This window comes from Blennius ocellaris (assembly GCF_963422515.1).
Source record: "Blennius ocellaris genome assembly, chromosome: 2".
Taxonomy (NCBI): Eukaryota; Metazoa; Chordata; class Actinopteri; order Blenniiformes; family Blenniidae; genus Blennius; species Blennius ocellaris.
The window spans coordinates 24137447-24153768 of NC_137651.1; the positions used below are offsets into that span (position 1 = coordinate 24137447).

At 46.1% G+C, this 16322-nt stretch overlaps 1 protein-coding gene across 1 annotated transcript in view; it reads left to right on the forward strand.

Annotated features, from left to right (window-relative positions):
- The window catches only part of ulk2 (unc-51 like autophagy activating kinase 2), a 32024-nt gene that overhangs the window by 1261 nt on the left and 14441 nt on the right, over positions 1-16322 (forward strand). The window contains 6 exon segments of the mRNA XM_080510874.1: positions 3903-3995; positions 4183-4224; positions 12973-13005; positions 14041-14077; positions 15338-15340; positions 15343-15510. Coding sequence (XP_080367000.1) covers positions 3903-3995; positions 4183-4224; positions 12973-13005; positions 14041-14077; positions 15338-15340; positions 15343-15510 — 376 coding nt within the window.

Consider the following 16322-nt stretch of genomic DNA (forward strand, 5'->3'; position numbering starts at 1 on the left):
ATCATTTCATCAGCTCAATGCTAGTTGTGTAAGTCTATTTCTGTGGCTTAGTTCATTCATGAAATGGATGAGTCAGGCTGAATGACTTGCTGACGTACTGAGGCAGCAGGGAGGATGGGATGAAGTGCTTTTTATCCCCCCTTCTCTGCCTTTTTAAGGATAGGAGTCTGTTATGTAACATCTGCACAAGATCTCCTTCACATATAAACAAGAGTGTCGATCCTGCTCGGAAACAAATGTGTGCTTCTGAGCTGGGTGTGGTTGACTGTCACAGGAGTCTGTTTGTATGTAATAGAGATGTGGGAGAGCACGTCATGATGCCCCCGTTGCTGCTGGTGTGAAACAGATGGTGTCCTGGACTCCTCAATGAAAGCCGTATTAGAGCTTCTCCTTGCCCCCCCCACCTCCGCTGAAGCCCGAGGAGCAGATCAGCTCCTGTCGCTCCCCACTATCGATAACCAGCTCAGACACTGGAAACTCTGAGCCAGCAAAGGATCACGTGCTCATCCGAGGAACCGTGCCTCTGTGTCATGTTGAAACAGACGCGTGCAATAGCGTGTGATCTCTAAGTGCCAGCCGGCCTATTTATAGGCTTGTGTTGACCTCAGAGGAGTGGGAAGGTCAGAGCCACCTGCACTCAGGAGCCGTCGTGGACCACTTGGACATTACGTGGCGCCGCCTGTGGGCCCCCGTTGTACGACTTATGTAAAGGCTCATAAAAGATAAGAGCAGACAGTCTGATCGTTTACCCAGCAAGTGTTTGTTTTGACTTTGTCAGCTCGACAAAAGTCATAGATAACCTGCTGTCAAACGTCTGGCGTGCGGACCACCATCGTGCCCCTCACTGTCCGTTGTCGTGGCCCTCAGGAGGACGTGTGAAGCGACAGCAAACATCAACTTTAATTTATTCATTTAAGCAGTAAGCATTTCCAGAAAATGTCTTTTTTTTGTCCTTGTCTACACAACAACAGAGTTGGTGCGTTTTTCAAAACGTTCCACCTTGGGAACCGATTTCAAAAAGTTCCGTTTTTTTGTTTGTTTGTATTTTTTTATTGCCTCTCAGCACCGGCGACGTGTAAACGGTTCATGAGGCGTCTGTACTTGACTCACCGCGTTTTGTCTGCAGTGGCAGACGTGAAAAGCAATACCCGAAGCGGTGCTCCCTTACAGCACTGTAGTTATTATTACCTGGGTCAGTAGTGCTCGTCTTTGTGTTGATAACATGGAACGAGAAGCTTGTCCGTGTTCTATGTTGCTCCCTGATCTCGCTGAATTTTTAAGGGCCGAGTCTTGGATTTTGGATGTTTTGGGGGTTTTTTTTGACAGTTTTTAAAAGATTGATCATGTGACGACTGCAAAAGTGTCATCATGGAGCAGCAACTCGCCTCAACTCATGAGTATTTATGGAATATTTCTCACTCATATTATTTCTCACTCGTTACAAATAAGTGTCTTTGTTTTCAGAGACGGTCAGAATACACACACACACCTGTCCTAAAGCAGTCGACAGTTTAGCAGCAGATTATTTTGTATAAATTACAAATAAAAACGTGAACCGATGTTTCATTTGATTGATGAGTCGACGTGTATTGTATTGACTGTAATATCAACACTGAATGTCAATGAGCCTAGTTTTGAGCCTTGCGCAGAAAACATTTCGTACTTGAGTGTGGGAGTATGTATTGAACAAATATAACGACAAAATATGGGTTTCTGGTATAACTGCGCTTCAAGATGCTAATCGAGCCTTTTTTTCAAATGTTCTTAATTCCAGTTACATCAGTATTTGTATTTATGAGAACGAAAGCCTATGGATGCACCGATACCGACTCCAGGATCGGGTCCGATACTCCGGCGCCGAGTACTCGTGCTCGTTAAAGTACCCTGATGAAAACCCCGGGAGTATTGTGTGAATGAAAGTGACGTTGCGTAAAGGTTCGCAAACTTGACGGGAGTGACACGGTTGTGGAAATGTCTTGCTTCTCCCTTGGTGATAATGTGAAGTGTGTCGGTACCCGTTAGCCCCCACCCCCCCACCCCCACCCGGCCTGTGGTGTCGTGCTTCCTGTAATCAGCTGTGATTCGTCCATGAGGTCACGCTTTATTCTGAAAAATGAGGTCCTGCTTCAGTCTCTTGACTGCAACGTTACTCTGCGGCACGACTTCGCTCCCCATTATGTGGCACAGCAGCCCGTCATTAATGTGGTTTGTTAGACACACACACACACACACACACACACACACACACACACACACACACACACACACACACACACACCATCTCCCTCTTCCAGCGTTACGTGACAGGCCAGTCGGGTCACTTTGACCCCCCCCCGTCCTCTGTGGATGGAGCTCTGGCAGCTCAGTCACACTTGACTGGGCAGGCTGTCAGTGAGCTGGGGATGGATGACACACACACACACACACACACACACACACACACACACACACACACACACACACCAGTGTGCTGGATGCGATGCCAGGCTCGCGCAGATCAAGAACATCTCCTATTAACCCAGATACATTTGGAGAGCCCATCTTTTTATTCTTCTTCTTATTTCTTATCTTCACACTCTGTTTGCCGGAGTCGATTTTTAAACAAGCCCCTGTGTGTGTGTGTGTGTGTGTGTGTGTGTGTGTGTGTGTGTGTGTGTGTGTGTGTGTGTGTGTGTGTGTGTGTGTGTGTGTGTGTGTGTGTGTGTGTGTGTGTGTGTGTGTGTGTGTGTGTGTGTGTGTGTGTGTGTGTGTGTGTGTGTGTGTGTGTGTGTGTGTGAAGGGAGCAGGAGTCCGGTCTCCCTGGTGTCTTTCTCAGTGCTTGGTGGCATTTTGGCAGCACATGTGCCGACGGCGTCGGAGCTCATGTGAGCGGCACAGGTCTGGCCCCTGCAGCCGGCAGCAGCCCTGGAAACAGTATCTTGGCCCTGGGGAAGAAATAAAATCCCCCCCCCCCCCACCTCGATCTGAGCTTTGAGCATGAGCCGGCTGCTGCTGGTGGGGCTGTCATTCAGCAGACAGTCAGAGACACGGCTGACCTGCCGTTATTTGGATGTCTAAGGTTTCCTCCGTCCTCCCAGCCCGCTCCCACACAGTAATGTTGACAGTGCAGTTTAGGCCGAAGCGCACGCAACCAATAGAGGAAGATCTGGTAGGATGGTTGGACTCGGGTTTCGCCCGGAGTTCGCTTTGAAACGTGCCATCGAAATAAACTAATTTGATGTTCGAATGAATACTCCAGTGCTTGTAGAAGTGAACTGCAACATGGATACAAATACAATATTTTCTATTCTGGTCTGTCAACGCTCCATCACGGAAGGAATTCACGTAATATGTGAATTAAATAGGGATGCACCGATCGGGTCCGATACTTGTCTCTGATGCAGCCCGGCGAGAAATACGTGATGTCGTGTGTCGGCCTTGTCAAAAATTGAGTCGCTTTTATGGGTGACCGTCAAGTATATCCACAAGGTGTTGTAATACGTGTACATTTTGTTGAAGGAGCGTTGTGAAATTGAAAAGAGTGAGCACCACATACAGCACTCTGGGGGACGCCATTTGTTGTCATTGTTCGTCTACTCGCGTATGTGCAGAGGAACTATTTACTACGACCGTGGTGCGCATGCGCAGCAGCGGCGTTTCCCCCGTCTCCACGGAGACGGAGCGTTCCCAGAAAGTGTTTTTGAAAAACTTTGACTTTGGGAGCCATTTCCAAAAAAAGCTGCATTTTCAGAAGCAAACTTGCAACCAAAGTTTTGTGTTGGTTTTTTTTCGCTCAACATCAGTGTAGAATGTGGGGAAAAAAAACAAAAAAAAACAACAGAAATCGACAGGTCGGATGGAAGGGTCGGCTCGTCGTCCAAACTGCATTGGAATGTGACATCTTGTCTTTCGTTGTTTTGCAGAAGACGGATTGGGAGGTGGCCATCAAGAGCATTAATAAGAAGAACTTGTCCAAGTCCCAGATCCTCCTTGGCAAGGAAATCAAAATCCTGAAGGTGAGCCCGACTCCTAATTGCCTCTGGCTTATCTCCCGATGGTGCTCAGACTGATCTGACGTTGACCTTCTGCTGGTGTCCGCCGACGGAAATATCAATGCGAGAGATCCCATTAGCTGCTCCAGCCTCATTACTGCTCCCAGTAACGCATCTTGTTCTGTTTTTTTTCCCTGCTGCTTTTTCTCAGGAGCTGCAGCACGAGAACATCGTGGCACTTTACGACGTCCAGGTGAGTTTTTTTTTTTTTTTTTAATAACGTGTTCAGAAGATTATCGGTGTACTCTAAAGCAACGGTCCCCAACCGGGCTGCTCAGAAAGAATAAATAGCTTACATAATTTCCATTTTATTTATTATCCCAGTCTGAACAATCTTTTATTTTGAAAAGTGACCGAATTCGCTCGCTTGTGTCGGTCACGTGATACATTCGCGCTAATATTAAACCTACAAGCAGCAAAATGAGTAAAAAAACAGGAGGGTAGAGAGTTTCTTTGTACAAGGCAAACGGCCCAGTGAGGAGGCAGAAGAATAACATAAAAGTAAGTAGAAAGACATACAAGTACACAGTGGATTCAGCTTTTATTATTCTATTTACAAAATACCACAGTTGTTGTGTTGGTCGTATGATTTTATTGTGTTGTATCGATCCGCACACACTTTTAAGGCCGGTCCCTGAAAATATTGTCTGACATTGAACCGGTCCGTGGAGCAAAACAAAAGCTTGGGGAGCGCTGCTCTAAAGTACCGTACCCGTCTCCTCTGACTGACGGGTGACTTGACCTCCGTCTGTAAGTCTATTAAATGTCCCCTTTAGGATTAACGGTTCTCCTTGTCGGGTCTTTGAACGCAGCGCCGAATAAAGATGCCTTTACTCCGTCTCATTGTGGTTGTCAAAAATCTAGTTTGTTAGTACTTGTACTTTTACTTTAATTAGCTTTACAAAAGCCTTGAAAATCCTGGTGGGTCAAAGTGAAGAGACAACCAGGTCTGAACATTTTGGTCTAGTTTTGTATCTCAGTCAAAAGTTCAATGGCACGACAAAGATTTTATGGAGGAGAAAACTGCATCCTTGCTGCTTTCGACCGTGGAAGTGATGAAGGGTGTGATGAATAGAGAGGCTCCTCCGAGGACGGCTGTTTTGGTGGCGGGGCGACCGACGAGCGATAATGACCACAGCTCTGTTCAAAGGTTGCGTTGTAAGCTGTGAAAATGCACTTTTTCGTTGCGACACCACACTTTCAAGACGCAACTTCTTAATTTACAGGAGCACAAATCCTGTTTTACAAGTCACAGATTAAAAAAACAAAACAAAAAAACGGTCTATTTTTAACTAGTTTTCCCTCCAACTGTTGCAGTAAATCTGATGAAAAACACATTTGTGCTCGTGTATGGATGTGAACGCACGGGTCTTTTTCACCAGATATCGCAGCGGAAGGGGAGCTGCCATGTGTGATTTGTAGCCAATGAAAACAATCAAAAACAAAGAACTTCACATCGATAGTTTTTTTTTTTTTTTTTTTTTTTTTTAATCTGTGACTTGTAAAACAGGATTTGTCGAACCTGTAATTTAAGAAGTTGTGACTTGTGAGTGTGGTGTTGTATTTGCAGGGGAGAAAAGAATACTACAGGTACACAAACTACAAATTCAGTGTGACAAGCACACAAACATTTTTCACCACTAATACCTCCATACGATGCAGCCTCTTGCGTGCGGCTGCTCTTCCACTGTGGACACAGAGGTGCCCGGTGTGGTAGAAACGTTTGAAGCGATGATGAAGCACTTCCCACGGAGGAGCGGCACTTCCTGTGTGAGCGTGGGCCTCCCTCTGTAGAGGTGCTGCTCATCCTGTCCACCCATTTTCCTCCTCCCTCCACCCTGCTCATGCAGTTACTGCAGCAGAGCCCAGAACAGGAAGCCATATAAACTACTATCATATCCGATGGCGTAAATCATATGAAGTACGCAGGGTAGCTGGCTTCAGAAAGAACCTGGATTGATTAGGTTAAAGTCACTCTACCAGAAGAAAATCTTCAAAATATGCTTCCCATGAAATCACTTTCTGCACAGAGAATAAAGCAATACTTAAAAACAAGATCATTTCCGCTCATTTGGAACCCGCGGTCGCCTAAATCGATCACGCTGATCACGCTGTGTGTGTGCGTTTCACTAACTGACGTCATCGGCAGCGAAATCAAGCGAAAATATCAACATTTGATCAATTCAGCCGGGAAAAAAAAAAAAAAAAAATAGCCAGACTTTATCAAAGAAAAGTCTTCAAGCCACGAGGAAAGTCTTAAAAGCTATGAAACGGGTCGTAGATTGTTTTTCCAGCAGAGGACGTTCCACGAAACTTAAATGCTGAAAATAAGCTTTTGTGTGAGTGAAGTGACGCATTTCCTTCGTAGTGCAGATGTAGAAACAGCTCCCACCGTGGGAACTCTTCTCAAATCGTCGCGTTTTCGCGTAAACAAGACACCGAGACACAAAACAAGATGAGACATGTAAATCTTGACGCATTTATTAAATGTACGGCATAAATATGAAACGCTTCATATTGAAGATTGTGCTTGTTTGAACGCTTGCGAGGGATGACACTTACGCAGGAATCAATAATGGCCTCTGCACTTTACCCGCCACATCGTCACACTGAGGAACAAACGCTGTTTTAAAGTGATTCCAGTCAATCTGAAGTGCACTTTCTCCGTCTTCCTCCTACTTGTGTTTGCCTGCTTTCTGTTCATTCCGTCAGCGAGGTGAATGCAGCTCCAGACAGTGTCTTGTTGTATTTTTTTTTTTTTTCCTATCTGTTTGCTCGGTGTAAGCGTGTACTTTTTTGTCTCCTCGTCGTAGTCCCAGTTTTTGTAAATTAGGATTGAGATTAAAGCAGGGGGGTATGAATACGCATCTGCTTGTCCCCACTCTTGAACTAACTGACGATTAGTCCGACTTACCTTTTAGGAAGATCGCGAGGTTGGTGTCAAATTACGAGCACTCAATGCTGCTCGGCCTAACGCTATTAAAAGAGGTTTCCTGGAAGCGAGTCAATCAGAACAAAGTGGGATTACAAGGAGGAGGAGGAGGCGGGGGGGGGGTGTCTTAAAGAGACAGGAGCTTGAAGTGACGGGCTGCATAAAGAACCAGGAGTGCCTATAAAAAGTGACATTCAGTAGTGGAGCAGTGCTGCTGGGTTACAGAAGACGAGTCGGTGATACTCGTGACCTGAGAAGCAGTGTGGTTCCATCTGTACATAGGGGCTGTGTGGAGGTTAATGATAGGCCTGCGCGCAGGTGACGGTGCATCGTTGGAAGGTTCGAGTACGTGGGAAGCGTCCTGCGCCACGCCCTCGTTCATGTTGGATTCACATTTAGCGAGATGCAACGCAGGCCTCGAAGTAGAGCTCAGAGCGAATTCTAATAGCTTTGCTCTACTGACTTTATCTTCACACCATAATCCTGTAACTCTCTGGAAGTTTCCTTCAGCCCAACTGCACTGCGTTAAGTGCTTCTTAACAAAGGCCTGGTAACGCCTTGAATTAAGGCCTTAATGCGCTGTAAACATAAGCTTCAGGGGCCACAGCAGCAGGGAGGCCTTTTCCATGCAGGCTTTCCAAATTATTTTTGAGAAGAAATACTGATGTAAAGAATTAGCTATAAGGTATTGTGTCAATCATCGCATTTTAATTAGTTAAATAGCTGTACATGTAATGGGGAAATTCCAACTATAAAATAGTTGCAGTACAAAACCATGGAGAAACACTTGTAGACGATATATCAAGAAGAGTTTGGGGGGGGGGTTCAATGTCACTTATGGCCCATTCGCTCAACAACGTTTCAAGTGAAAACGTATTTTTTTGTGCGCGTGTGTGTGTTTCTGTAAAGTTTTGCGTTGACACGGCAACGGTTTGAAGACTATGTCGGTTTACATGGAAACGGTAGAACCACCGAAAATGATGTCGTTGGCATGCCAGTCCAACGACCAACACTGTTGGTTGTTGTTGTAACGAAACCACACATTTGCACGAAGAGAATCTGCGATGAACATTAAATAAAAGAGTGCAGGGACATTTGTATGGACAAGTATTTACTACGGCCGTCACTTTATGAGAACCCCCGTTCTAATCGAAGATCAAGTGATAGTTTTCCAGCATTGAGGTCTCATAAAATGGAGTTTGTAAACATAGAAAAAGAGGTGAATATGACGGGCTCCATTTGAACCTGAACTCACTCTTGACTGTTTCCACGGCAGCGACATGCAGGCTGGATGCTGGAGTGCCGGCCTGGAGCCTGAGTAAACACAAAGGAACTGCATGTATCCCTTTGTATGTTTGATTTAGCTTCACAATGCAAGTGTTAATTCTCTTACATCCACACTGTGACATAACATTGAATTCACCCTACCCTCTTTGCTGGCTCAGCACTGCTTGTGTTTGATGCAGAATGCACCAAAGAAACATTTCTGTGGTCTCGCCCCCCCCCCCCCCCCCCCTGCAGAGTTTCACGAGAGGTCCGACCCATGACTTAAACTCAGCAATAGCAGGCTGAGCCGGATTGGAAATGTAAGGCAAAGCGATCAGGCAAATTAAATGTATTTTCCCACACAGTGAAGTTGTTTTGTTGGTCGGTTACATGTCGTGAACGCGGTAAACATGAATGTTGCCTGGGTGGGAATCAGACGGAGACGGAGCAGCTGCCTGCTCACCTCCCAGAATAGCGGCGCATTGACAAAAAGCCGGCGGTGCTGGAAGTTGGGAGCGTGTGGACCTGTGACAGACGGGGCAGTTTTTATTTTTTTTTAATGACAGCCTTTTAAGCACACCGCTGAGCGGAGCCGCTAATGTATTAAGCAAGCTGCAGCAGTGTGAAGCAGACACTTCTAATTACGAGGTGTACTGTTTCAGGCCTCCGAAATCACACACACACGTGCACACAGAGGACAAGACGCTATAAAATAACAATGGTAGTACGCGGACATTTATATAGACAGGTGATGAAGGTGGATTGCTCTTGTGGATGTCTCTTAACTATAAAACTACCAAAATCCCAGCAGAATTTGGACGAGGGGGGGTGGGTCATGACACTCTGGAGGAAACACTGTTGTTATTGTCCAGCTACCTGCACATGTGCAGAAGAATTATTTGCCGTAGTCGTGTCAACAGACACCCAAAACACTGTTAAAGTTAGCTAGAAATATGTGAATCTTTTTTGTTGTTGTTCCAGTTTAAGCTAACGACACCAGTAACAAGTCTCGCGTTGTGTACAAGGATACTTGACGGAAGAGGTGAGCGGCAGCGTTGGCGTGCAGATAAAAACTGAGAGAGCGAGAGAGCGAGAGAGCGGGAGAGAGCGGGAGAGAGCGGGAGAGAGAGGGAGAGAGAGGGAGGGAGAGGGAGAGAGAGAGAGGGAGAGAGAGAGAGAGAGAGGGAGAGAGAGATTATGAGCTGGTGAGTCAGTCAGTCGGTCACAAAAGACGAAGTCTGCAACTAAAGAACATCATGTTCTGGCCAGGGCAGTATCCCTCTGTCTCTGTGTGTGTGTGTGTGTGTGCGCCCCAGTCACTGAAAGTGTTGACACAGAATTGTCGCGAGTGGAGTTGAAAACACAGAGCATTGAATGTTTGAGCGTTACTGAATACTTTGGAGTGGGGTGGGGGCGTTTCCTAGAAAACTCCGCTTCTGCATTCCTTCCCATGACTTTGCTTTCCAGGCATTGAGGTGGGCGGAGCCAGAAGCTCAGAGGGAGGCGGTGCTGCAGCTCACTGCAGCACATGGACACAATCCCAGTCACATGTCTGGAACATGTATTGGGGGGGGGGGAGGACAAGAAGCTGCTCGTGACTCTGTGCATGTTTTGGATGAGACACACGGCGTACGTTAATGCTTCTTGTACAAGTCGACAAAACTTTGGCAAGAACCAAAGGCCCCCGTTTACATGGCTATTTTTTACAAAAGTTTGAAAAAGCGCAGTTTTTTTTTTTTTTTTTTGTGTGTGTTTTCGTTCCAGGAAAAGTTTTGTGTTTTACGCGACAACGTTCTGAAAACGATGAACCAAACAAAGTCTGGTTTTCGCCCTTTTACACTACAATGGTGTCGAAGCCTTTTCAAAAAGTTCCACCTTGGGTGCCTCAAAAATTACATTTTAGAGTGGCTCCGAGCTCCATTGTTTCGTAAACGACCACTCAAAATGCGAGTTTGACACTTTGACACTCATTCTTCACTCATCTGAGCTCAACTCCTGGAATATTTCCTCTGTTCTGAACTCCAGTCTTTATTCACTTTCATTTCAACATTTTCCTCAATATTTTCTTATTCATTTATAGTACTGATAACTATATAATTACATTTTCTATTTGCACTTTACTTAACTCCTTGAGATTTAATCCTTGGGGTTGATTGAAGGCCTTCAGACTAAAAATTAAACCGAAATAAACCATGACCAAAGCCAAACTATCGACGAAAATTAAAAAGCCCTGGTAAAACTCATCAGTGGCAGGAGCAGTCCAGGTGCATCGCATATTTCCGTGTTGAGTGAAAGTAATGGGTGTGAGGGAAGTGAAACCGCGAGCTGATGAAGTAACTGGCTTTGTGTTTACAGCACAGGCGCGTGAATGATCTAATATATCTAAATGTTCCACTGGTAACGATCGCAGTAAACCTCTGTGTGGGTGCAGCATGTTTGTTTTGGAAGAGATTACACGGTAACAGACATCTTCTCCTCATGTGTCCAAGTTTGAGTCACAGTCAAACAAGGACTTATGAACTTTTGTCCTTGGGCATGTGATTACTGGGTTTTTTTATTTTGCCTTTGCTGCTGCGGTCAACACACTCGTGTGTGTGTGTGTGTGTGTGTGTGTGTGTGTGTTGTGTTATGTTATGTCAAAGCACAGACTTTACTCCCAGCTGACAGGAGTTTACTCGGAATACCCGGGATTACGTTTGCGTGACAAAAGCACGCCGGCTCTCTGCAAACACCTAACCATCCCCCTCAAGCTCAACACACACACACACACACACACACACACACCCCTCCCCTCCCTCTGTAGTTTGGCTGTTTCCCATCCCCCTTATTATTACATAACCGTGGAGTTAGTGTGATGCAATAAGTGAACAACTAACTAGACACTGTTGTTTTGCGTCACATTGACTCGTCTGTCTGTCTGTCTGTCTGTCTGTCTGTCTGTCTGTCTGTCTGTCTGTGTCTGTGTCTGTGTCTGTGTGTGTGTGTGTGTGTGTGTGTGTGTCTGTGTGTGTGTGTGTGTGTGTGTGTGTGTGTGTCAGTTTTTAATGTCCCGGGATGATAAAATGCTTTGATCCCACCGTCCTGGCTGCAGATACGGTTGCTTGCGAAACCGATTGAGAGCGTCCCGCGGGTGCGACAAGGTTATGGCGACAGTGAGCTATTTATACTGCTGTTGTTGGAATATTTTGTGCTGGAACAGACTGTTGGACTCCAGCCCTCGCTTGGCGACTGGCCGGCCCCAAAGTCCACTTTTGGTTGCGTGTCAGACGCGGCCAATGCGTGAACAGGTCTGTCCGCGAAGCGCTTGTTCTCGTAAACACGCGTCACTTTCGTAACCCACGTGCGGTGCGACTTCCTCCGAGGGCGCCGGCGGACAAAGCCTCGCCGTGTCCCGCCGTCTCCCACCTGCCATCTTGAAATTCATCTGGCTTCTGAGCAGCCGGGCGGCCCCACCGAGCCACACAGCCCAAACCCCTTCTCCCAAGTAACCCCACTCCCCGCTATTTGTCCACCTCCTGTTTTCTCTGACGCCCGCCAACACACACACACACACACACACACACACACACTGCCTTGTAATAGTCCAGCGACGTATGACTTCTCTTGGCCTGGAGGGGGACTGTCGGCTTCCGGAATGTTTCCAAGATTATGCTGCGAGAGACATCCTCATTATATAACCCCCGACCCCCTCCTCCTGAGCGGTTACTGCAGTTCCAATTCCCCACCACCAGAACCACAAACACCTGCCCCAGCACACACACACACACACACACACACACACACACACACACACTGGCAGTCACATGTAAGCTGACTGGCTGGAGTCACGTGGAGATGACTTTTTTGTTGTAGTCGGATGGAAATGTGGTGGAATTGCCTCTTTGAGCTGTGATTCAGAGTAACACAGAGAACGTACAGACACAGGATCATGTGGCGGTTGTGGATTCTCCACTGCACAGATACCAGATGATCGCCCATGGTCGTGTTAAGATTCAGTGTTTTCTACTCGAGTGTGGACAAGTTGTTGGCGCTTTAGGCCAGAATGTGCACGCCCGGGATTCTCTCCTCGGAAAACTCACGGACTCAGGAACATCAACTGAAACACGTACATTGTTCTCTTGCTATTATAAATACCGATGCAGGAGTGGCGGCGTTCCCGCACTGTTCCGAAAGTGTTGTTTTCTCACATTTCGCGCGGAGATGGAATCGTCGCATTTTCAAAAAGTTCCACCTCGGGAGATGTTCTCAAAAAGTTGTTGAGTGGACAGCCAATATGCAACGGAAGTTTTGTGCATTAAAGAGGAATGTAGACTTGTACCATTCTACATTATCAAGTGTGTCTCTTCAACGTCACTCATCTTGTGTTTATGTTTATATTTGTTTATCTGGTAAACAAAGGGACAGTGAAACTGGCTAGTTGGTTGCAATGTTACTTATAGTCCTACTTGTATTCTTGTACTAGCACACTGGTTCCTCTTTTGAAAGTTGAGCCGAAATCGCGTTTTTATGGCGTTTTCTGCCTATGTTACATCACAGAATAATGAAAACTAATTGCAGGGGGAAAAAAATAGAAGCACCCTTCCTTCAGTCAAATGCAGTGGATGTTTTTCCTGTCCCGTCACGCACACCTGGAACAAACCTGCACTCACATTTAGGCCTTTAGAAATAGAAAGTGCTGATATCAAAATGGAATTTGGATGGTGTCCAAGTCTCTTAACTGGTTCTCTTTCTGCTCTCTTCCAGGAAACGCCCAACTCTGTTTTCCTGGTCATGGAGGCAAGTATAGAAATGTGACCGTCTGGCTCCTTCTCCTGTCGGAACTCGCATTTCCTCCTGCCGTCCGTCATCCAGTTGTTTTCTCCCCCAGTGAGAGAGAAAAAAAAACCCCAAACAGTGGTTCAGTCCTCTCTTAACCTGCCGGCAGCCTCTTGCTTCACACTCGGGGCCCCCGAGTTTCTGCTCCGCTTTCGCAACACGTTAAGTTGGCTGCAGAGTGGAAAACAAACCGCGACTTCACACGAGGTTACTCTCTACGAAAGCACACGCTCTTGTTTCTGGGAACCTCGTTCTCCGGATGCCTGCTTCGGATTTAGTTTTGGTCTCGGGCCTTCAGATTGGTTAGAAACATGTGACGGAGACATGTTGTTTTTTCTGATCCTTTAAATATAACAACCAGAGTTTTGTCGATTTCATCGAACGTTTCCGATGTTGTGATGTTTGCGCCGTGCTTCTCTGCGGATAGGTGTCAGCCGTCTCGTGTTTTTCTAAGGAGGATCAAGCTTATCTTATTCAAACATTGTGTGGAAGTAGCAGACAAAAAAATCCAATGAAAAGATGAGTGCGGCGAGCCAGGTGTAATCCTCCCTGAGATGAGATCGGACTCAGTTCGCGTGTTGAAATGATTATTGCAGCTTTCATTCCCGCACGCAGTTTGGAGAGAGTTGAGATATTTACAGTGCCGGCGAGCCCGAGGACTGCGACGCTTCTGAAAACGACGGAGTTGGCCGTGCCGAGGGTGTGAACGAATTTCGGGGGAAACGAACAACAACTTGACATGGAAGCGGGAACGTTTTCTGAAACAAAAACATAAAACACCATGCATTTTCATTTAAAACGCCGTCATGCCAACGGGGCCTCAGTGTGCTGGGTGTGTTCCTCTGGTTGACTGGGCGCAGTACACACACACACACACACACACACACACACACACACACACACACACACACACACTTAAATGTGTATCTTGGCTTTTACACAATTAAGCCTGAAGTGTAATCGTTGCTGATGGTGATTGTTTGTCTCCCCACACAGTACTGTAACGGAGGAGATCTCGCTGATTATCTGCAAGGTAAGCATCACACGCATACACACACTCACGCACGTACGCACGCACGCGCACGCACGCACACACACACGATTTATCAAAACAAAGTTACTAATGCTGCAGAGGAGGAGAAGCCGTGTAACTGCAGCTTGCTCTGAGAGTGGGTCTTAGGAATGTGATCATGCATTTATCATCCGTGTGTGACAGCGAACTTGTGGAATAAGATAACCCTCTCCCGTGTGTGTGTGTGTGTGCGTGCGTGCGTGCGCGGAGGGAGTCTCCATGTTTTCTGTGTTTGTGTGGGAACTGCCGCAGCTTCACACAAAGGCTTGCTTCTCTCGGCGTTCACAGTCGGCACACTGTTTGTGTCATTGTGGCAGTTTTGTAAAGAAGGTTAGCGTTTCTGCTTGTTCGAGCAAACGATTCATAACGAACAGGACGAGCGGTGTTGTGATTCACATCACTCACATACCAGTGGAAGAGAAAGATTGCAAATCATGTCAATGATAGACTCACGTTGCCAGTTCAGCGCATTCCTAAGGTTGTCATTGATGGCGTGGCAGTAGGATCTTCCCCGTCTCTGTCTTTGACAGATTCTCTCGCTGCACTGGGGAAGTTTGATTTCTGGTTTTTTTGCACGTCAACGACATGCGGCGTAAAAAAAACAAACTAAATGCCATATTACACATTAAAAAACATAAACAATTCTTAAATAAATAGATAAATACATTTTCCCTCCATAATATGTCCTCTTTTATGGAGGACATATTATGGACCCACGCCGGTGGCTGGGATGTAAAGACTTGAGAGGTCACAGAGGACCAGTGCTCTTTTCACTGGCTGATTTCTGTGTCCCGTCGTCCCGATTATATAAGAGGATCCCTCCCCGTGGATGATTTGTCGACTTACACAATGTTTCCCCCCCCCCCCCCCCCGTCAGACTGTTGACTTGGAGGGGATCGAGGGCACACCCCAAATCCTAGATTAATGCTGATAAGCTTACTGGTTGGTTCTACGCTGTAATCACAGCAAAGAGAATGAGTGAATAAGGGAGGGAGGGATCCCCTTAGTTTCACATCGGATTAGATTTATTTCACTGCCACCAGGGAATAGGACCTTCACTGCCCCAGTTCACTCTGTGTACTTCGGGATTATTACTGTAATGTGCCACTTATCAGCTCTGACCCAGCGAGGCTAATGAGCTCCTTTGAGGCTTTTCCACACTGCTCTCAATCCATCGCTTCCATCAAACGTTTGTCTCCCCTCTGTTTATCTTGGCCTCAGCTAAGGGACGTTGAGAGAGGACACTCTGAGGGTTTTCCTCCAGCAGATCGCTGCCGCCATGAGGATCCTTAACAGCAAAGGAATCATCCACCGCGACCTGAAGCCCCAGAACATCCTGCTGTCGTATGCCGGACGCAAGAAGTCCAACATCAGCGGCATTCGCATCAAAATAGGTACCACGAGGAGAAAACTTTTATTTTCTACACTTTATCTTTTACACGTTTTTTTCTTTTTTTTTTTTTTTTTTTGACAGTTTAGCGTTCCTATCTGGAAAACGGTGTCACTTGGAAAGGAATGTCGTAAAACACGAGTGTGCATGTATGAGAGACGGCGATTGCAGCATGACCTCGACAGTGCAAACTGAACCAGTTAAACCGAAACCATCTACAGCAGACCTCCAGACACACTTTTTGTTTTTGTATCAGCCTAACCCGACACACTGACTCACTGTGCTCATTTCTATTTTATTTGCACAGTGGATTCGGGATCATATCTCACAGTTGAAGCTGACAAAAAAACTGCAAAAAAAAAAAAGCTCAAAGTTAAAAATGACCCGTAAAAATAATCATTAAAATTGCTTTAAAAAAATGTGAAATGGTTAAAACAGATAAATCCCATAGAAACTTCAAGCTTAACCCAAACCAGAGACGTTTTAAAAGTGTAGTTTTAATATGTTCTAATACAACCTTCTTTATGAATAGCAAAACTATATATCAGGTTCATTTTAAATGTTAACTAAATGTGGTTCAGATGATTTTTTTTTTTTTCTTTGGTCACTGATCTTTGTCGTGACACTAATAACCTGACTGCTGGTGTGTGTGTGTGTGTGTGTGAGTGTGTGTGTGTGTGAGAGACCTCAGTCAGTGGCGTATTGATGAGTTAAATCCGTGGATCTGTCGGAGATGACCACCAGACCAGGAGCTGAACACTCACACTCTTGTGTTTCCTCAGCGATCACATGCCGTATTTCACCACTGCTTCCCTG